Source organism: Carcharodon carcharias, chromosome 22, assembly GCF_017639515.1.
Source record: "Carcharodon carcharias isolate sCarCar2 chromosome 22, sCarCar2.pri, whole genome shotgun sequence".
NCBI classification, from domain to species: domain Eukaryota; kingdom Metazoa; phylum Chordata; class Chondrichthyes; order Lamniformes; family Lamnidae; genus Carcharodon; species Carcharodon carcharias.
This window is the reverse complement of record NC_054488.1, coordinates 59,997,885-60,020,607: the sequence shown is the minus strand read 5'-3', so window position 1 is coordinate 60,020,607 and position 22,723 is coordinate 59,997,885. Positions and strand designations below refer to the sequence as shown.

Here is a 22,723-nt window from a genome sequence, read left to right as displayed (position 1 = left end):
TAGGGATGGGCAATGTTGTGGGAGATTTCAGTCACCACTCTGGTGTCCGGGGAGTTAAGCTGGCTTATTCAATCATGTAAGGGAGAGTCCTTCTCCCAGACTCCATGGTTACGGCAGCCATGCTTGTACACCCCTCCAAGAGGAAGCCATGCATCATGAGACAGAGCTTCTGCAAACATGTTATTCCTGTTAACCCAATTAATCTTTACCCAACTAATGGCCACATGAGAATTTCAACACTACTTCAGGCCACGAATGCTTGCTTTGCCAGGGAGCCCACATCCCATGAAAGAATAAAAATAAATTCCGGATTATTGGGTGGATGCTGGTGTTTTACTTGTACTGAATGGCTTTGCTGGGAGCCGGCTAGGAGGGGATCGAAGATGATTGTTTGAACTGTTAGTGGATAGGGCAATGTCCATGCATAAATATCCAGAAAAGCAGTGACCTCTGTGCAATGATATTAGGGACAGCAGACCATACATTTCCAGCCTTTTTGTTAGCTTGTTGTGCTAGGAGCAAATTGTTATAGCTTAGTCAGAAGGTGAAAGGTTGCAGTCACTGTTGGAATGATGCATGTTTTTGGATGTCGTGTGGAAAGACAAAGTAATGGTTGCACACCTGGTCAAGTGGAATACATTTGAACTTGCTTCAGTCCTTGCTGTAGATTAACTGGGGCTTAGTGTTCGGTTGTAGTCCCTGCAGGTGTAGAGCTGTCAAAGTTAGGCGATTGGCATTGTTGAATTGTTTTGGCTGCATTGATCTAACCTGTATGGTGTATGACTTTGGTGGTTGCTATAGTTTTATAGAGGTTCAACTTTACTTTAGGGTAATCCTTTACTGTAGGGCAATCCTTTACTATAGGGTAAGCCTTTGTCCTTGTGGGCCAAACTTTATACATGTTTGGAATGACTGTCATGAAGAGATGTTAATGTGTATAATGTTTTGGAAATTATTCTAGTGGGGGTCTATGTCTAGGAGTGTGTGTGTGTCTTGGATTAAAGCCAGCTGATCTGGGTGCTTTGATGTGTAGTAGTTTTGAGTTAATTGGGTGAACAGTAAGGAGACCAATAAGGTAAAGTGTCCATTTGCATTTGAATAAACCATTTAAGACTGTGGGTAAAATCTTGCACCTAGCTAGAAGAAGCCAACAATGTGTTTATTTTTGCTAGCTATATAAAGAAAGGAGTTTGTGTGTGTGTAAGTGAGAGGCATTAAAGACCTAACCAGCCCGTATGCCTCCAACCAACTTGCAAAGGGACATCATTTGGAATTCGTAAGGTCAAGTGTGCTTTGCCTGGTGTCTATTTAAAGTCTATGGGGTACTGTTGTCTTAGTGGAGATTCACCTGGGGGTGATTAATTTGGGGATTTGTTAAAGAGTTGTTATAGTAGTAATTTGTAGCCATGTGTATGTGTATATGTAATTTGTAGCCACGTGTATGTGTTTAATTTGTTGGGAAATTAATGAATGTTTAATTTAGTTTTATATAAAAACTGAGACTTGGTGGTCTTATTCTGACTGAATTCAAAGTCTGCATCTCAAAATTACAAATTGCAAAAATGGCTTATGACAGTTGTTTCTAGTTTCCCTCTGGGATTTGAACAAATCAGCCTTTACCATCGGCTGCGCCACAACACTGTTTACAAAATAAATGAGACAGGGATGAGATCTCCACAACTTCGATTAAGGTAGATTATTAAGTGTAGCCTTACAGTCCTGTTCCTTATGGTACACGTGATCAAAGGGTTTTAACAATCTGTGTCTTTTGTCAGGTTCTGACATATCGGTGTTTCAGGAGGAAATTTCAAATCTGGTTAAAGGCAAGCCAAATGGCATTCCAGTACGACGAATAAAGAAATTCTACAAGAAGGTCTATCAACGGCCCCTGGATCTGGAAAGCTATGGATTTAAATCTATTCAGCAGGCACTTCATCTTATGAAGCACAGGGTATTCGTTCAACACACAGGAGTGCATAGCCTTGTTTTTGAGACTGAGTTTACAGCAGGTATGGCTTAACATGTGGAAGAAAGAACTTTGTTTTCTTACTAAATTTGAAGGGATCTTTATAACAGTGGCCTGAAGATTAGAAAGAAATGAAGGATAAAATGTAGAGCATCTATTCTCTCCTTGTGTTCCCCTGAATGCTGCACCTAGCTGAAAATGGAAACAGGTGCTGATGTTGCCAATTTTATTCAGCAGCAGAATGGAATTGGGTTTTTGTTTAATAGGGCGAGGGTCTTGCAAAACATAAATCGGTCCTTTTGTGCAGTATAATTGGGGTGAAGATTTGTGTCTCATTTCTTCTCCCAGCATTGCAAGCTCTTGCCATGAGCATTGCTGCTTCCTGTTGTATTAATTTAGTGAGTTATCAAGTGGTGTCCAGCGTGTTGAATTGCGACACAACTACGAGAACCCTGATTTGTTAGAAGCAACACTATTTATTCAAGCATGTAGGCTTCTCAGGACACCACACGTGGTGCCTAGTCGGTCTAACACACTGAACAGAGAATCCAGCGTTGTTTATACCCCTCATAACAGGAAATTCAAACCATATAAGGTTCGTACATCAAGAAATCACAGTTATGTCATGGTTAGCACGATCAAAGGGAGAACGCAGTAATACAATTACAGGCAAATGGTACCTTTCACAATAAGACAGGAAACAGTTTAACTACAACTATGTAGATAAAGATTACATAAATTACCAGATCAGCAGATTTAATCAGGGCCCCATTGTTTCGTCTAGCACATAACATAAGACATAAGACATAGGAGCAGAAATTAGGCCATTCGGCCCATCGAGTCTGCTCCGCCATTCAATCATGGCTGATAAGTTTGTCAACCCCATTCTCCCGCCGTCTCCCTGTAACCTTTGATCCCCTTACCAATCAAGAACCTATCAATCTCGGTCTTAAATACACTCAATGACCTGGCCTCCGCAGCCTTCTGTGGCAATGAATTCCATAGATTCACCACTCTCTGGCTAAAGACATTTCTCCTCATCTCTGTTCTAAAAGGTCTTCCCTTTACTCTGAGGCTGTGCCCTCGGGTCCTAGTCTCTCCTACTAATGGAAACATCTTCCCCACGTCCACTCTATCCAGGCCTTTCAGTATTCTGTAAGTTTTAATCAGATCCCCCCTCATCCTACTAAACTCCATCGAGTATAGACCCAGAGTCCTCAAATGTTCCTCATATGTTAAGCCTTTCATTCCTAGGAACGTTCTCGTGAACCTCCTCTGGACCCTCTCCAGATCCAGCACATCCTTCCTGAGAGACGGGGCCCAAAATTGCTCACAATATTCTAAATGTGGTCTGACCAGACTCTTATAAAGCCTCAGCAGCACATCCCTGCTTTTATATTCTAGTCCTCTCGAAATAAATGCCAACATTGCATTTGCCTTCCTAAATACCGACTCAACCTGCAAGTTAACCTTAAGAGAATCCTGGACTAGGACTCCCAAGTCCCTTTGCACTCCAGATTTCTGAATTCTCTCCCCATTTAGAAAATAGTCTATGCCTTTATTCTTTCTACCAAAGTGCATGACCTCACGCTTCCCCACATTGTATTCCACCTGCCACTTGTTTGCCCATTCTCCTAACCTGTCTAAATCCTTCCGCAGCCTCCCCGCCTCCTCAATACTACCTGCCCTCCACCTATCATTGTATCATCTGCAAACTTAGCCAGGATGCCCTCAGTTCCTTCATCTAGATCATTAATGTATAAAGTGAAAAGTTGTGGTCCCAACACTGACCCCTGCGGAACTCCACTAGTCACCGGCCGCCATCCTGAGAAGGACCCCCTTATCCCCACTCTCTGCCTCCTGCCAGACAGCCAATCTTCTATCCATGCTAGTACCTTGCCTCTAACACCATGGGCTCTTATCTTACTGAGCAGCCTCCTGTGCGGCACCTTGTCAAAGGCCTTCTGGAAGTCCAAGTAGATAACAACCATTGGCTCTCCTTTGTCTAACCTACTCGTTACCTCCTCAAAGAATTCTAACAGATTTGTCAGGCATGGCCTCCCCTTAATGAAACCATGCTGACTTTGCCCTATTTTACCCTGCACTTCCAAGTATTATAATATAAAATATAACAGGATGCAGTTGTAACCACAAACTTTTCAAAGATACTCCGCATGATTAGTTTTACACTGCTTGATTAGTTTACATCATTCCTTACTGCAATATAATCAATTTTACACCATTTAACCCATTGGACAATTTAGCTGACTAAAGCCTTATTCCACAAGCTGCACCTCCTTCATAGAAACACAATGATGCAGCTCAGGAGGGCCATTCAGTTCATTATGCCTGTGTTGACTGAACTATCCAGTTAGTCTCATTTCCCTGCCCTTTCCCCTTAGCCCTGCAATTTTCCCCTTTTGAGGTATTTAGCCAATTCCCTTTTGAAAGTTACTTTTGAATCTGCTTCCATCATCTGTCAGGCAGCATGTTCCAGTTAATAACAACTTACGGTGCAAACCATCTTTTTCTCGTGATGCCTTGAGTTCTTTTGTCAATTACCTTAAATCTGTGCCCTTTAACTACCAACCTTTTGGCCATTGACAGATAATTTCTCCTTAGCTATTAAAACCCATCGTGATTTTGAGCTAAATCTCCTCTTGCCTTTCCCTCCTTCCCAGGAGGATAACTCCCAGCTTCTCCATGTGGAAGGGAACTGCTCCTTGGCTTGCTCCAAAACACCTTGGATGCTTCAGTGTTGAATCTGAGATGTAGTAACAGGGTGTATAAGAAGACATAAGGTCTCAGTTTGTTTATAGCTATCTTTCAAAAAAAAAATGGAACAACAACTTGTATTTATATAGCGCCTTTAGCTGAGTAAAGCAACACCGGGAGGAGGGGTGTTGTCAAATGAAATTTGACACTGAGCTACATAGGGAAATATATGATCAAAAACTTGGTTAAAAGAGGTAGGTTTGAAGAAGCATCTTAAGGGAGGAGTGAGAGATGGAGAGTTTCCGGGACAGAATTCCAGAGCCGAGAACCTAGACAGCCAAAAGTACAGCTGCAGCAGCAACCCCCCCCCCCGCCACATAGGGGTGATTTAAATCGCGGTGCACTAGAGTGGAGTTCTCGAGGTGTTGGGGCTGGAGGAGGTTACAGAGAAAGGGAGGAGCAAGACCGTGGAGGGATTTGAACACAAGGATGAGACTTTTACAATCGAGGCGTTGCTGCACCAGGAGCCGGTGTAGGTCAGTGATCACGGTGGGATGGTGAGTGAATGGGATTTAGTGATGGGCAGCAGTTTTGGGTGAGCTGAAGTTTATGGAGGGTGGAAGAGGTGAGGCTGACCAGAAAAGCATTGGAATAGTTAAGGCTGGACGTGGCACAAAAGCACAGACAAAGGTTCCAGCAACAGATGAGCTGAGACAGGACAAAGAAGTGATCTTGTGAATGTGGAAGTCTTGGTGATGCGGAGGTTATGGGGCTGGAAACTCGGAGCTCTGGAATATGACACTGAGTGTTGGAATGTAGTTTAAATTCTTGCCAAGCAATATGTGAGGCTTTGTGGGCTCTGGACTTTTTAACATGCAGCCTTATAATAACTTTAATTGTTGTGCATGTTTTAACCAACTTTAGAACATATATTTTGGGACTAGAAAGCAGTGAGATTGGGCATAGTTTCTACAAGATTCTGAGTGATCGAAGGTGAGGATTGGCACATCTGCATATTTTTGGGTGCATTGCTAAATAAAATCATGGATAAGCTCATCGTGAGCGCTCAGTTCTGCCCACACATCTTAGTAACTAAATGTGACCAGCCTTATCTGTTTGTCTTGGGAGCAGCGTCATGTGATTTTGAGGAATTTATAACGTCAGTCTTGTAGGCTCCGCTCAGAGCCCAAAGGGAAATTGAAAATGAAAATAAAGTGGGAAATCTACTGACTCATTGCACAGGTCTAAAAACAAATCAGATCCACAGTCTTTGTTTCAAGTGAATTCAGTATTTTACTGTTGGGAGGAATTTAAGAAATACAGTTCTGTAACAAAATACCCATCTAGATCTGAATTCGAGGTTGTGCTGATCTTCATAGCAATTAACGTGGGCTTCGCTGGCTGGGCCAGCATTTATTGCCCATCCCTAGTTGCCCTTGAGAAGGTGATGGTAGCTGCTGTAAACCCAGGAAATGTATAGTGTGGGCATTACTAAACAAGTACTTTAATTTTGGGATAAGCCCACTTAGCTGCTTGCGTTTGTGGTAGACTTTTGTATTCTCCATGAGTACATGAATCTTCCCACAGTACCTAAAAATAGTACCAAGCTATTTAAGCACAGATATGAACATTAAATGATATATGTAAATTAGCTGGAGGCACAGTGGTGATAATACTGAACTCCTAATTCAGGAACCTGTACCTTTGATCTGGGAAAAACAAGTTCAAATTCCACCTTGGCTGTGGAGGGATTTAAATTTAATTAAGTAAATGTGGAATAAAAAGTTAGCACCAATAATGGTGGAACTAGTGGATTGTCCTAAAAAACCACTGAAGTCATTTAAGGAAAGAAAGCCGCTGTTCTTAGCGAGTCTGTGCGATGAAAGCGCAGTTTGTAATGAAGGCCACCATCTTCTTAAAGGTAATATTGGATGGAAAATAAATGCTGGACTTTACCAGTAACATCTGCGTTCTGTGAATGGGTTTTAAAAAAAATGTATCAGCCTTATTTTAAATTTCCACCCCAATTGTGACAATTTATAACTTGAATAAGCCACTTACATGTATATCTTAACATTTTCATACTAAGTGTCTCTGTCTGTATAAATACAAGGCCAGTAGAAATTAGGATATAAATTGTTTTGGAAAAAAAGAGCTCTGGTATTGTGTTTCTTGTAATATTTTTACTTCACACTTGCTTTCCATTCCTGAAGCCTGGTCAGTTTCAGTTTCGTTTCATCATCACACCCTGATGCTTTTCATTGGGTGAGAGGTCTGTAGCTGTTGCAGCACAAGGAAAGAGACGTACAGTACAGTGTTTTTAAAGGGAGGAAACAGTGTGAGCTGGTTACTGGGTGTCTGCTATTTCAGCTCAGGGCTGATGAGTACAGTAATTTTTTCTGACTGAATTTGTGCTTCAGTGTATGGTAAGCCAGAACTAGCTTTTATAGTAAACACTGTACTCCTTGTGATTTAAATAAGACGGTGTTGTCTTGGTGATTTTAGTAAACATTATTCTCTTGGTAATTTTGGTAAACACTGTGTTCTTTTAGGTTATTGTGGTCATGCTTTTCGGGTGGTACTAATATTTAGGCTTTTCTCTGGTGGTCGAGTGAACAGATTACATTGCCGGAGATTTGTGGTTGTAGCATTCAAAGGCTATTTTTTGTCTTTGATTGAAATTACTGCACAGGATATTTCTATACACAGCTGTGGGAAAAGGAAGGGTTTCTGTATGTTCTGTCCTGCTGTGGATCACAATTCTGTGCGTCAGCCCCGTGCGTGGAGTGGAGTGCCGGGTGACCCTGTTCTCCGGAGTTCAACCAGTGCACCTCTAGAACCAGCTGCTAGAAGTTGTGTGAGAGTAGGCTCAGGAATGACTTCATAATTTTCCTTTCAGTCCTTTCCTGTGGGAATTCCTGATCACCTTACAGTGGCACAGCCCTGTGATGTTACCACTGAGGTCGAGCGTTTGTTGTGTGGCTGCTGCGGACCAGTGCTGTCACATTCTAGTACAGATCTTTCTGCCTTTCGCCAGAGGAGTTTTGATGAACCTCTACAGTTAACTGTTGGAAGAACCTAGCAATATGTTAAGCAAATTTGAAAGTTGTTTCTTAGTTAATGGAACGTAGAATCGAGAAGCATTGTTTAATTCGGCGCATATCTCTTAATTCCCTAGTATAAAAAGTGAGGATTATAGTTTTTGTCAAACTGTCAAGAGCTGAGAATGGCCAGGGTGTTCAGAGCTACGAATTGCAAATAACAGAAAGCTGTAATGAGTTACAGTAATGAAGGGATTGCAATAGTTGATTTACAGAATGTATAACTAGGATGACTTAGAGGATGGGCAGTTATTTAAGAGTTCAGATGTATTGTGATGTGATTTTTCCAATCATATATATGTATATTTTCACAGTGGCTGTATCCTTCTTGAACAGCCTCGCAAAATCTTTGATGTTAAGTTTGTATTTCTTTATAAAAGTAAATTTCCTGTTGGTGTTGTTTGGGGTGAGTCAGCTGTTTTGGAACACGGACGTTGTGCCAAGATGATCAGAGTTACTGACTCGCTGAAGATTCTTAGGATCAGTTGGGCAATGTCTGGAATATCATGGGGTCTGAGGTTCTAGTGGAACTTACCAGGGAGCCTCAAGGTCCTGGAAAACCAGGGCAGATCCTCGGATCTGTTGTGTGAGAGAGGATCTGGGAGAATTGGAGAGGGAAATCATGGAAGGGATTCAGGGATTGGCTGAGGGGAAGTCTGAAGAGTGAGTACTTGGATCCAGCGGTAGTGAGTTGTGGCGGGTAGGGGGAGGTGACCGGTTTGGGCCCAGGTTGGTGACAATGGGTTTCTGGGATCCATCTGACAGTATTGAAGTAAAAATTGGTCTCACAGTCTTGTTGGGTAAAGAGGATCCGGGAAAATGTGGGTGGTTAGTGTCTCTTCAGGCTATTGGACAACTGCCTTTCCCATCATCCCTTTGGCGCTTACCACACCTCCCATTATCCCTTTGGCGCTTACCACACCTCCCATTATCCCTTTGGCGCTTACCACACCTCCCATCATCCCTTTGGCGCTTACCACACCTCCCATCATCCCTTTGGCGCTTACCACACCTCCCATCATCCCTTTGGCGCTTACCACACCTCCCATCATCCCTTTGGCACTTACCACACCTCCCATCATCCCTTTGGCGCTTACCACACCTCCCATCATCCCTTTGGCGCTTACCACACCTCCCATTATCCCTTTGGCGCTTACCACACCTCCCATCATCCCTTTGGCGCTTACCACACCTCCCCTTGACTCCGAGAACCCTCTCGATATTTCCCTGTCCTATGACATTTAAGAACTTTTCTGCCAGATACAGTAGCGCAGTGGCTGTAAGTTCAGGAAACTGGGCGTAAGTTCAAATACCACCATTTTGCAATTGGGGAAGTTAAATTCAGTTACTTAAATAAATCTGGAATAAAAACAAGTATCAGTGATGGTGAGTGTGGGCTGGATTCTGGTGCCATGTTCCCCTTCTGAAAAACCATTTTTTTTTAATGTAACCATCACCATGAGTGTTAATCACACGTGTACATAAGCCGTTTATAATAGAACACAGCATTTGCTTTTCTTTTAGTGAAACCAATTAAACTAAATTAGGAAAAACGAGGGAAACACGGCATTTGCTAACTTTACTTGTCTGAAATTAACCTATTAATAATGCAATGGGTTCACAGGTCAGGAAAGGATCAACAAGCTGGTTCTCATTTCTCTTGGAAAAAGGGCTGAGGAATGACTTAATAGAGGAATTTATAATTATGAAAGCTTTTGATTGGGTGAATTTGGAGAGGATTTGTTTCCTCTTGTGACCAAGAACTAAAGGTCATCAAGATGGTCACCAAGAAACCCAGTAGTGAATTCTGAAGAAACCTCTTCACCCAGAGAGTGGTTGAAGCAAATAGCATAGATGCTTTTAAGGGCCATCTGGACGAGCGCATGAGGGGGAAGGTAATAGATGGTTATGATGGTAGATTTAGATGAAGAAAGATGAAAGAAGGCCCGAGTGCAGCATAAACATCGACATGGACTGGTTGGGCCAAATGGCCTGTTTCTCTGCCAAACGCCCTACACAATCAGCTCTTGAGAGAAAATGGAGATTGAATTTTTAAGCTGTTTATGAAACGCAAAGCAACCCTTGACTTTCCATGGATGTCACGGCGCAACGCCCAGCCCCTGCTGTACTGATTGCAAACTTAGAACTTTGTCATACTGCGGGTACTCAAAGTATATAACTGTGGTCGAGTGTTCGTATATAACTGTGGTCGAGTGTTCGTATATAACTGTGGTCGAGTGTTCGTATATAACTGTGGTCGAGTGTTCCCTAATTATTGAAGTAGAAATGTCCATTGCAAGCTCACACTTATGAAACTGGCTGAGGCCATGGACTCAGAACGTCATTAAGGTATTAAAAGACAATTGATCATTTTCTGGCAAAATATATAATTTCTTGGACTTTTAAAAACTTGTTTAAAAATCTTATTTTGGACGTGAAAATTTTGGTTAACGGGTGGCGCAGGGGGTAAAGCTTTTTTTTGAGTGATTTAATCGGCTCTTTAACGAAGCGTGACAGACATGTGTTTACATACGGCTTTCCCATTGTAAATGTTGATATGTAGGATAGTGACTGTGTGCTTCTATGTAAGAGAATATACAGGTATTCAAAATGGCTTCTGCCCTATTTGGGCAAATCCAATCTGTGGAAGCAGTGTTTGAGCAAAACACACGGAATGTTGTTATTTCCCTATTTCAAGCTGTTGCTATCTAGTGACTGCAGTTCTTTGGTGGATGATGTGCCAGACAATACCCCTTAGTAAACAGAAACAGAAATACCTGGAAAAACTCAGCAGGTCTGGCAGCATCGGAGGAGAAGAGCACAGTTGACAGTTGGGTCATGAGGACTCAAAACATCAACTGTGTTCCTATCCACTGATGCTGCCAGACCTGCTGAGTTTTTCCAGGTATTTCTGTTTCTGTTTTTTGTTTTGGATTTCCAGCATCCGCAGTTTTTTGTTTTTAATACATCCTTCATTACTGCTGGTCACCTCACTCCAGTCTACACTGATCCCTTGGAACTGGCCAATAGAAGATGTGTAAGATTAGTGCAAATGGTTTTTCAGAATTTCTCATACTACTTTCACATGAAAGAGGGTATAACCTTGTACAAAATTAACCGTGTTGTGTTTCTCTAGTCAAATTGATGGAGAAAGTCCGTGGTGAGATCCTGGACCTCTTCTTACTTGAACCTGATGGCATTCCTGAAAAAAAATTAGCCGAAATCTACCAGAAGAAATTTCAGCGAAACCTAATAACAAAATCTTACGGATTCAGCTCCATAAGAGGCCTCATCAGCTCCATGAAGGATGTGCTGGATATGGTCCCCATGCCAGGAGGAAGCTTTTATATCAAACCAAAGCCCACAAAAGCCAGTGGGACAGCAAAATCAGGAGCGCACAAGGTTCAAGGGTCGAAGCCAGCGTCTGCGCCTGTACTGAGAATGGAATTTGTAAATAAAAACTCTACCAGTTCTTGCCAATTTCCACTTGCTCAACAGCCACAAGGTACTTCAATTTTTAAATCGTTAATATAGATTTCAAATTTTCTTGTGTGAAACAGGAATAATAAGCAGTTTGTCATTCTGGTGAAGTGAGGTACTCTGTCCCTTTCTGTGTGTCCTGTGTATTGACTCTTCCTGTGCGTGTGTGACCTGTGTATCGATGCTGTCCTCACTCTCTCACCCACCCTCACATCTCCACCTGGCTTCATTCAATACACAGGACACACACACACACAGGGGCAGAGTCAATACACAGGACACACAGACACAGGCAGAGTCAATACACAGGACACACAGACATGGGCAGAGTCAATACACAGGACACACAGACACGGGCAGAGTCAATACACAGGACACACAGACACGGGCAGAGTCAATACACAGGACACACAGACACGGGCAGAGTCAATACACAGGACACACAGACACAGGGGCAGAGTCAATACACAGGACACACACAGGGGCAGAGCCAATACACAGGACACGGACACACACACAGGGGCAGAGTCAATACACAGGACACACAGACACGGGCAGAGTCAATACACAGGACACACACAGGAGCAGAATCAATGCACAGGACACACACACACAGGGGCAGAGTTAATACACAGGACACACAGACACGGGCAGAGTCAATACACAGGACACACGCAGGGGCAGAGTCAATACACAGGACACACACACACACAGGCACAGTCAATACACAGGACACACAGGCACACAGGCACATGCAAAACACAGGACAGACATGCACCCAAGCACAGTCAATACACAGGACACACGCACACAGGCAGTCAATATACAGGACACACGCACACAGGCAGTCAATATACAGGACACACACGCACACAGGCAGTCAATATACAGGACACACACGCACACAGGCAGTCAATATACAGGACACACACGCACACAGGCAGTCAATATACAGGACACACAGGCAGTCAATACACAGGACACACAGGCAGTCAATACACAGGACACACAGGCAGTCAATACACAGGACACACAGGCAGTCAATATACAGGACACACACGCACACAGGCAGTCAATATACAGGACGCACACGCACACAGGCAGTCAATATACAGGACGCACACGCACACAGGCAGTCAATATACAGGACGCACACGCACACAGGCAGTCAATATACAGGACGCACACGCACACAGGCAGTCAATATACAGGACGCACACGCACACAGGCAGTCAATATACAGGACGCACACGCACACAGGCAGTCAATATACAGGACGCACACGCACACAGGCAGTCAATATACAGGACGCACACGCACACAGGCAGTCAATATACAGGACGCACACGCACACAGGCAGTCAATATACAGGACGCACACGCACACAGGCAGTCAATATACAGGACGCACACGCACACAGGCAGTCAATATACAGGACGCACACGCACACAGGCAGTCAATATACAGGACGCACACGCACACAGGCAGTCAATATACAGGACGCACACGCACACAGGCAGTCAATATACAGGACGCACACGCACACAGGCAGTCAATATACAGGACGCACACGCACACAGGCAGTCAATATACAGGACGCACACGCACACAGGCAGTCAATATACAGGACGCACACGCACACAGGCAGTCAATATACAGGACGCACACGCACACAGGCAGTCAATATACAGGACGCACACGCACACAGGCAGTCAATACACAGGCACACAGGCAGTCAATACACAGGCACACAGGCAGTCAATACACAGGCACACAGGCAGTCAATACACAGGACACACAGGCACACAGGCAGTCAATACACAGGACACACACGCACACAGGCAGTCAATACACAGGACACACACGCACACAGGCAGTCAATATACAGGACACACACGCACACAGGCAGTCAATATACAGGACGCACACGCACACAGGCAGTCAATACACAGGCACACAGGCAGTCAATACACAGGCACACAGGCAGTCAATACACAGGCACACAGGCAGTCAATACACAGGACACACAGGCACACAGGCAGTCAATACACAGGACACACACGCACACAGGCAGTCAATACACAGGACACACACGCACACAGGCAGTCAATACACAGGACACACACGCACACAGGCAGTCAATACACAGGACACTCACGCACACAGGCAGTCAATACACAGGACACACACGCACACAGGCAGTCAATACACAGGACACACACGCACACAGGCAGTCAATATACAGGACACACACGCACACAGGCAGTCAATATACAGGACACACACGCACACAGGCAGTCAATATACAGGACACACGCACACAGGCAGTCAATATACAGGACACACACGCACACAGGCAGTCAATATACAGGACACACACGCACACAGGCAGTCAATATACAGGACACACACGCACACAGGCAGTCAATATACAGGACACACACGCACACAGGCAGTCAATATACAGGACACACACGCACACAGGCAGTCAATATACAGGACACACACGCACACAGGCAGTCAATATACAGGACACACACGCACACAGGCAGTCAATATACAGGACACACACGCACACAGGCAGTCAATATACAGGACACACACGCACACAGGCAGTCAATATACAGGACACACACGCACACAGGCAGTCAATATACAGGACACACACGCACACAGGCAGTCAATATACAGGACACACACGCACACAGGCAGTCAATATACAGGACACACATGCACACAGGCATTCAATACACAGGACACACGCACACAGGCAGTCAATACACAGGACACACACGCACACAGGCAGTCAATACACAGGACACACACGCACACAGGCAGTCAATACACAGGACACACACGCACACAGGCAGTCAATACACAGGACACACACGCACACAGGCAGTCAATATACAGGACACACAGGCACAGTCAAGACACAGGAGACACACGCATACAGGCACAGTCAAGACACAGGAGACACACGCATACAGGCACAGTCAAGACACAGGAGACGCACGCATACAGGCACAGTCAAGACACAGGAGACACGCATACAGGCACAGTCAAGACACAGGAGACACACGCATACAGGCACAGTCAAGACACAGGAGACACATGCATACAGGCACAGTCAAGACACAGGAGACACACGCATACAGGCACAGTCAAGACACAGGACACACACAGGCACAGTCAAGACACAGGACACACACAGGCACAGTCAAGACACAGGACACACACAGGCACAGTCAAGACACAGGACACACACAGGCACAGTCAAGACACAGGACACACACAGACACAGTCAAGACACAGGAGACACACGCATACAGGCACAGTCAAGACACAGGAGACACACGCATACAGGCACAGTCAAGACACAGGAGACACACGCATACAGGCACAGTCAAGACACAGGAGACACACGCATACAGGCACAGTCAAGACACAGGTGCAGCCAGTGCACAGGACACGAGCACACAGGCGCAGCCAGTGCACAGGACACGCGCACACAGGCGCAGCCAGTGCACCGGACACGCGCACACAGGCGCAGCCAGTGCACCGGACACGCGCACACAGGCGCAGCCAGTGCACCGGACACGCGCACACAGGCGCAGCCAGTGCACCGGACACGCGCACACAGGCGCAGCCAGTGCACAGGACACGCGCACACATGGGCTGGGTACCTCACTTTAGCACAGTCATTGTGGAGGTGAAGGCAGATTTCCCTTCCATAAAACCACGTTGCCTCTAACTAACCATAGTAATTTTTCAGGTGTCCTGTTACCATGTCCTTAACATGCTCTTCATAGATCCCCTCCCAGTCTTCACCTAACTTCATCAATGTAATCTTCACTTCTTTCTCCCTTATGGAGATCACCCTTTGGCCTTTTATTTTTCAAGAGAGGAAGAGAACCAGCCTGTCAATCCTTTCCTGATATGTGTACCCATGCATTCTCATGCACTTATCTACTTTCCCTTAAATGCATCCATGCTGTTTTACCTCAACTAGTCCTTGTGGAAGCAAGTTCCACATTCTCACTGCTCTCTGGGTATGAAGGTTTCCCCTGAATTCCCTGTTGGATTTACTAGGACTAGATCACACTGGAGGCCCTGTGGTGCCATGGGTTGTCTCACTGCCTCTGAGCCAGAAGCTGCATCAGGGTCACCCTTCATCTTTCTCTTTTCTAGATAAAAGGGCCCCAGCCTGTAGATATAACCTCTCAGTTCTGGCATAATTCGAGTAAATCCCCTTGCTTCTTTAACCTATTTTAAACACAGAGTCCAGGGCTACTGGGAGATGGGCAGGGGAATGGGACTAGCTAAATTGCTCTTGCAGAGAGCTAACACAGATGGGTGGAATGGCCTTCCTCTTGTGCTGTAATCATTCTATAATTCTATTCTACAAGAACAAGACTGATAGGTCAAGAAGGTTTGATGCAAATTAGGACGTGGACGGCAGAGTTTTGGATGACCTCAAGTATACGGAGAGTAGAGTGAGGGAGGTCAGTTGGAAGGGTGTTAGAATAGAGACAATAAGGACCTGCATGAGAGGTCAGCATCAGATCAACTGAAAAACAATCCTGAAATTCACCCTTCTTGAAAAGAACATGATTTTAACCAATTCTGTCCACCTTTTACTGTTTTGTCTTTGTGAGAAATCAATGTAACGTGAACACATATTAACTTTATTAAACCAGATAATAATTCTGAGCTCAGCATGGTCTAATGCCCCAAAATCTTTAAGATTTTTACTTATTGGACCTTTTGGGTAGCAGTTTTTATCAAACTTTTCTGTACATTTAGGCTGTTGAATTATGATAGCATCAATGAATATGGGCCGGTGCGGTTAATGTACAATGTGTTTTCAAATCTTTTGGATCTGTGACATGTGGTTGAAAGCTGATGTCAGAGTCGACAAGACCATTTACGTCTTGTTTCATCTTTTGATTTGTCCTTCAGGAGAGTGTTCTTCTGCTCTGCCACCCCTTCCTTTAGCCTTATTCCTCATCCTTCTCTCCACCCTTTCCCTGAATATTGTTTGTTTATTGTTGTCCATTTATATATTTAAAAAAAAGAAGCGTTAATCAGTGTCTTTGGGTGAAAGTTAAGCCCAGTATTATGATGGTTAAAGAACTGCAGGGAAATATGCCAGACAAAGGCTAATGTTGTTCTCTCCCCACCCCCACCCCTCCCTCATTCATCAGCTCCTGCTGCAATGTACAAGCAGAATATGACACCAAACAGTGGATTCGCCTGTTTCCCTCCATCAATGCCTTTGCCATTCACCTTTGGATCCGGACAACCAGCACCGCAAGTAACATTTGCTAGCACAGAGCGGCAAACGGCCTCACCAGCATCGTCGACAGCGTCTTCGGAGGATGGCTCCGAGAAAGGTGGAGCCCGGGCGAAATTGAGAAGTTGCCAAAAGGAGGAAACGTCAAAGAAAAACCCTGTGTCCGTGCCCAGTTTTGCTCTCCCTGCAGCGTGGGCGGTAAGCACTGTGCAGCTGGCCGAACCCTGCGCGCTTAACCACAATATCGACGCTTCGGTAAAGGCAGAACAGCGTCCAGCTTCCCCTGCCCCGCCAACCGTCTCTTCGGATGACTTTCCTGAGTTGGACACACAAATGTCCAAAAAAAATCTGAAAAAGCTGAAAGAGAAAGAACTGGAGAAGAGGAGATCAAAGGACCGATTCCCCCAAAATTACTTCCCACGCGTAAGGGAGGAACATAGTTCTGTCATGCAGACAGTGGATACATTAGTCCCAGATTTCCTGGCCCACCATAGAAATGTGCACATCAGTTTGGAAGAAGTGAATCAGCGGATTGACGAGTTTATTCGTGCTCTTGCAGCTGAAGGAGAACACGTCACTGAAGCAAAGGTATGTAGGAATGAAAGAAAGGATCCTTGCAAACATACATTTGACTTGTGGTAGTGAGAAGAGCAATTTTTTAAAGACACACACATATAAGAGCATAAGATACGTGAATAGGAGTAGGGTCATGTGGCTCCTCGAACCTACTCTGTCACTCAATAAGATTATAGCTGAACGTTTACACCAGTGCTTCATTCCGGCACTAACCCCATATCTCTTGTCTCCTTTAGTGCCCAAAAATCTCATTGACCTCGGTCATAGATATACTCATTGGCTGAGCAGTCCTCATGGGTAGAGAATTCCTCAGAATACAAATGCCTTTCTCACATACCAATGTTAACACTGCATTACCAGAGGAGTATACCAGGGAAAATACTGGCAGTACTTTGGGATAGAGAAACTACTCAAGTATTATTGATGGGTTTTGTCCCTGTTTGTACATTTATTATCTATACTGTTTCCCTTCCCCACTTCTCAGATCTGCCTTAATCCACTGTTCAGACATCACTGTGTGGGTTAAAGCAAACAGAGACTTTGAGGAATTTTCTCAGATAACCTGCTGTGGACAAGAGATATATTATGTGACCATGTGTGTTTACATACTGCTAACAGTACTGAGTGCAAGTTTTAAAACAAAATAAACATTGACAAAAATACATTTTGATGCATGTACAGACATATATTTGTTAAATCTTTTGAGATAAGGTATAAGCAAGAGTGGGCATTTCTTTCCCAGCAGCTAGAAACTGGGTGTTACAACCCCAGCTCATTGCAACTAAAAGTCTGTGTTCTCCCCTTCTCTCCCTTTTCTTTTTCTTTCTCTCTTTCTGTCTCTCTTATCGTACTCTCCGCCCTCCTTGTTGTCTGTGGTCTATCTCTCTGTCTCTTTCTTTCGTACAGGTGGTGAGTAGAGTTTGCAGACACTTCAGAATACAAAACCTGAAAAACATTGGCATCTGGCAACCTGCCAAAGATCTGCCCGCGATTCAAGAACTTCGCCGAACACAGCGAGAAATCACAATTTTTATAGAGGTAAGTGAAAATTATTGGTGGACGGAAGGGGGCTTTTCTGGACTGGAGTTCCAGCAGGGTGGGATTTCTGCCTACCCCACCCTCTCCTTTCCTCCAGCGCTGACCGAGATAGGAACTAAACCAACTTTATCGGTCAGGCCTTTTGCTTTTAGCTGTGATGTTGCTTCTCCCTTTTAAATCGACCCCTGTGCTTTTCTTCTGCCCTAACATGTGACAAGATACCTTTTTGCAATGAAGCAAAGTAACACTTTCTAATTCCATATTTTCAGGCTTTTGAAAGTATCCGATGTGTCTGCACTCTCTATGAGCTGAACCAGTGCTTGGCTGCACTGAAGAACAAGCAAAACTTTGAAGACCTGAAGCTCGGTCCTTTATGCAAACAGCCACTTGTGCACAGGTTGTTCAAAGTGCCCCAGTCACTGAAGGATGAGGATATATTTGAAATTGAGACAGTGGATATTTTACAGGTACAGTGTGTAGCATGTTTAATCAGTATAAAAGGGCATGATAAAAACAGAATTACCTGGAAAAACTCAGCAGGTCTGGCAGCATCGGCGGAGAAGAAAAGAGTTGACGTTTCGAGTCCTCAAAGGGCATGATGTCTGCATGAGCGAGGGTTCTGTTTATTCAGAGGCTAGCTTCATTCATCTAGAGCTGAGTAAATAAAGCTTTCTCTCTCAGTAAAATAATGCTTTCTTACAACTTGCAAGATATGTAAACTTTTTTTTTTAGACTGTTCGGGTGAATTCTGATGCTGATGGTTACCGTAGAAGCCGGGCAAAGGTTTGCTACGGTGGAGTGAGGTTTTTGTAAGGTCTTCCTAAGCCAGTGAACTCTAGATTCTGTCATCCTGGGCCATGCATTGCTTTGTCATTGAGAGAGCAGAGGGTTCATTTGCTTACAGACTCTCCCTCCGTTGCTGTTACCTTTTCTGGCTGCACCACTTCACCTCATGGGCGCTTATCCATGTTGCTCCCTTCCTTCCTTCCTTCCTCCAACAGCCAGTTTGCTTTTGAAGAGGGAAACAGGCAGGGACCACCCAGCCTCACCCCTCCTCTGGTTGAGGTCAGCTGACTCTGCTCAGATCAGGGACTGTGTGGTGTGTAAGGATTTAAATTGCTGCTCTCTGCCCATGTCAGTTAGCTCTCAGAGCTCCCTGTTACCACCTGCTTGGAGAGTTAGGGACTGTGGTAGAGTTAAAAGCTACAATATAAAAGTTCAGCATGTCTTGCTTGTTGATGTACGATGGATTGTTCCTTTCTGTTTATATTCCTTATTGCCCTTTTCACTGTCATCACAAATATTTGCAGATATTCATGGTTTACTTTTGCCCTCCAGAGTCTCCAGCAATATAAAAAAATCCGGAGAGCACAAAAAATAGACTTGGCAGATTTCATACAATACCTAGCAGATCAATATCACTGTGACTCACCGTACGAGCTTGGAATCAGGATTACTAGCATCGGACTTCTCATATCTGTGAGTAGCCTTTATTTTACTTTGATAATTTATTACTGGTTGAAATGAAAGCATCTATCTTTCCCTCCTTTTTATCCCTCATGCTGAAGATGCAGATTCATATTTGGGATACAGTCCTGGGAGACTCTTGCTAACAGCTGAAACTGCTGCTCTGCACCTGTGAGTTGATATCCAAACTGCTTCGTGAAATGCTGCCTTTTCAATCCTTGGAGGCAAAACCTTTCTCCTTGATTCACAAATCTATCTGAATTTTTCAGTTGAGCATTCTATGCAGCAATTGCGCAAAGTTACCGGGCCCGACGATGTAGAACATCTTGGACAATGGTCCTTCTCAGAACCAGATAGAATAATGCAGCACGGAAACAGGCCATTTGGCCCAACTATCTGTACTGGTGTTTATATACTGCACATGATTCTCCTCCCATTCTATCTGTCTCATCTCTGCCTTTCAGCATATCTCTCTATTCCCTGTTCTCTCATGACATACCTGTCTGATCTCTTTTTGAAAGCATCTTCGCTATTTGCCTCAGTCACTTCCTGTGGTAGTGAATTCCACTATCTAACCACTCCCAGTAAATAAATGTCTCCTTATTTCCCTGTTGGGTTTATTTATTTGTATTTGTGGCCCTTAGCTTTGGATTCTTCCAAAAGTGGAGAAACCCTCCCCAGTCCATTAATAGAGGTGGTCCCTAAGCCTTCACTTTTCTTTTGTTGATTTGTGTAGGGGATGTGGATGCTGTTGGGTAGGCCAGTGTTTGTGACCCGTCCCTAACTGTCCTTGAGACTTGGGTGGCTTGTGAGGCCATTTGAGTGTCAACCCCATTATTGTGGACCTGGAGTCACATGTAAGCCTGACAAGGTAAGGATGCCAGATTTCCTTAGTGAGTCAGATTTTTTAAATGATTTTTATGGTTTTTATGACAATTAGGGTCATCATTAATTCCAGATTTTTATTGAATTCAAATTCCACCATCTGCCATGGCGGGATTCGAACCCAGATCCCCAAAGCCTTACCCTGGGTCTCTGGATTACTAGTCCAGTGACAATACCACTACGCCATTGCCTCCCCTGTTTAATCTTTCCTGATTTAACTCCTGAGTTCTGAGTTAAGCTGTTTTATTTTCTCCCTCTCTCCAGTTGCTGGAGCACCTGCTGTGTATTTCCAACCTTCTCTGCTCCTGTTTCAGTATCTGGGAGGGTCTAAGGTTAAGGTGCCTGTCACCTCCCCCTTTGGGAAAGAATGATGTTTCGTGAAAGGAGAGTTGAGAAGGAAGCAAAAACAGAACACTAGTCTGCTTCTGTCCTCCTGCAGCATAACCACCATCATTGACGAATGCTTCCTTCATTCTGATATTGCACTTGCTTAAAAAAAAACAAATTATACCAGAGATTTTACTGACCCCTGGTGCAGAATTTTGCCCTTGGTGGGAGGGGGTGGTTGGGAAGCTGACTGCCCTCCATGTTCAGCACCAGACTGCGATTTCACACTGGCGGGCCAGTAAAGACCCACCTCCCCCAGTGTCATAGGCGAGCGGCAGCGCTCAGCGCACTCTGTGTGTGGGAGGGGGGAGGAGGGCGAGTGTAAACCTTGCACCTACCCACGACTGATCGTTAGATTGGAACTATTAGGTTGGATGGGCGGTGAAAAATTTAGTTTAATTGATTGTTTAATGGCCTTAACTGGCCTTTTAATTGTTGGCGGGCACACTGCTGACTCTGGCACACGCCCGCCGATCGCGTGACTGTGTGTTAACGTCGGCGCGCTCGGCCAACATCGATGTGCATCATTTCACTCTCGAGCGGGTCAGACACACGCTTACCCACTGAGTGGAAACTTCTCCCCTGAAGCCTAATTCCTGGTTAGAACAATGGTTGTAAAATCCTGATTTTTGCAGCTGATGCCACTTTGTACAGCACTTTACTGCCAACTTGGTCTGGTTTTAAGCAACCTGTTATCCCTCTCTCTGCCTGTCTATATGCCTATTTGTTTGGCAGGCAGTTTTTTACCTTTTCATATTGCACTTTATTCACCCCTTAACAATAAAGTTACTCACTGCATAAACAATAAAGCTACTCACTGCATAAATCTAGAAATTACTGCTGCAAATGAGTTGGTTATAACGTCCCTGTAGAAAGAGAGAAAATAGGGATGGTTTCCTTGTTGCTGATAGCAGATCTGTGAACTGGGATCTGTGCACAGTCGGTATCTGCACTGTCAGCTGGAGGATGGTTTGTTGCTGTGAGAGATGGGAGGCGAAGGGGGGGAAGAGGTCATTGAAAGTGAAGAAAAGGAATTAATGAATTGTTTCTTGTGTTGAAACTTTGTTGACTAGACACTGGCAAAGACTACAAACACTGAACGGGCCACTGTGGAGAAGGCGAGGAATCGGGTCCAGAAGGAAATGGAGGAGGAAGTGAGCAATCGATTGAACAAAGTTAAGAAAACTGTGCTGGACCCCGCCAGTGGACCACACCTCTATTCTGCCAGTGGGTCTCTGATTCTCCGGAAGCAGTATGCCACTATGACTGCAGCAGATGCAGTCTTTCAGGTGTTCATCAATGCACGAGGGGTTTTCAGTGAGAAAATGACAAAGGTAGGTAATTGTGTTTTTTAAATCAAGGTCGAAATCGTGACTGTGTAAAGTAATAACATTATAATGGTCGGCCTTCATTGGGTTTTTCAAGAATCTCACTGGGGAGGAAGTGAGAGAAGTGGATTGCATGTGTGTTGGCTGTACAATTGCTAAGAATCTTCGGATTGCTTTGCCAGGTCTCCCTGGTACCCTGACTTTGTAGGTAGAGCAGAACCAGTAAATAATAGTCACCTTGGGGACTGACATCAGCTCTCTTTCGTGTTTCTTGCCGATGTCCTTATTTTCAGAAGTCATTGTATGTACTGTTTAGATAAAAACAATTCAGTAAATGGGAGGCTCTTTAACCAGCGCCTGTAGCTGCGGTGACACCTTTCTGTCCTGTGTTTCCATCCTGGAGAGAGACTGGTTTCTCTGTGGCTGTGCATTAGGGTAAAAAGCTTCCCTTTCACAAAAGCATGAGGCCCTGCTTCGCCCTGCG

General features: G+C 44.6%; 1 protein-coding gene across 1 annotated transcript in view; it reads left to right on the top strand.

The window, feature by feature from the left end:
• Positions 1-22,723, top strand: part of wu:fj29h11 (protein NO VEIN) — a 104,056-nt gene that overhangs the window by 10,786 nt on the left and 70,547 nt on the right. The window contains exons 4-10 of the mRNA XM_041216852.1: positions 1,776-2,009; positions 10,919-11,287; positions 16,470-17,146; positions 18,041-18,172; positions 18,442-18,639; positions 19,511-19,651; positions 21,985-22,245. Of these exons, the coding sequence (XP_041072786.1) occupies positions 1,776-2,009; positions 10,919-11,287; positions 16,470-17,146; positions 18,041-18,172; positions 18,442-18,639; positions 19,511-19,651; positions 21,985-22,245 (2,012 nt within the window). The remainder of the gene's footprint in view (positions 1-1,775; positions 2,010-10,918; positions 11,288-16,469; positions 17,147-18,040; positions 18,173-18,441; positions 18,640-19,510; positions 19,652-21,984; positions 22,246-22,723) is intronic.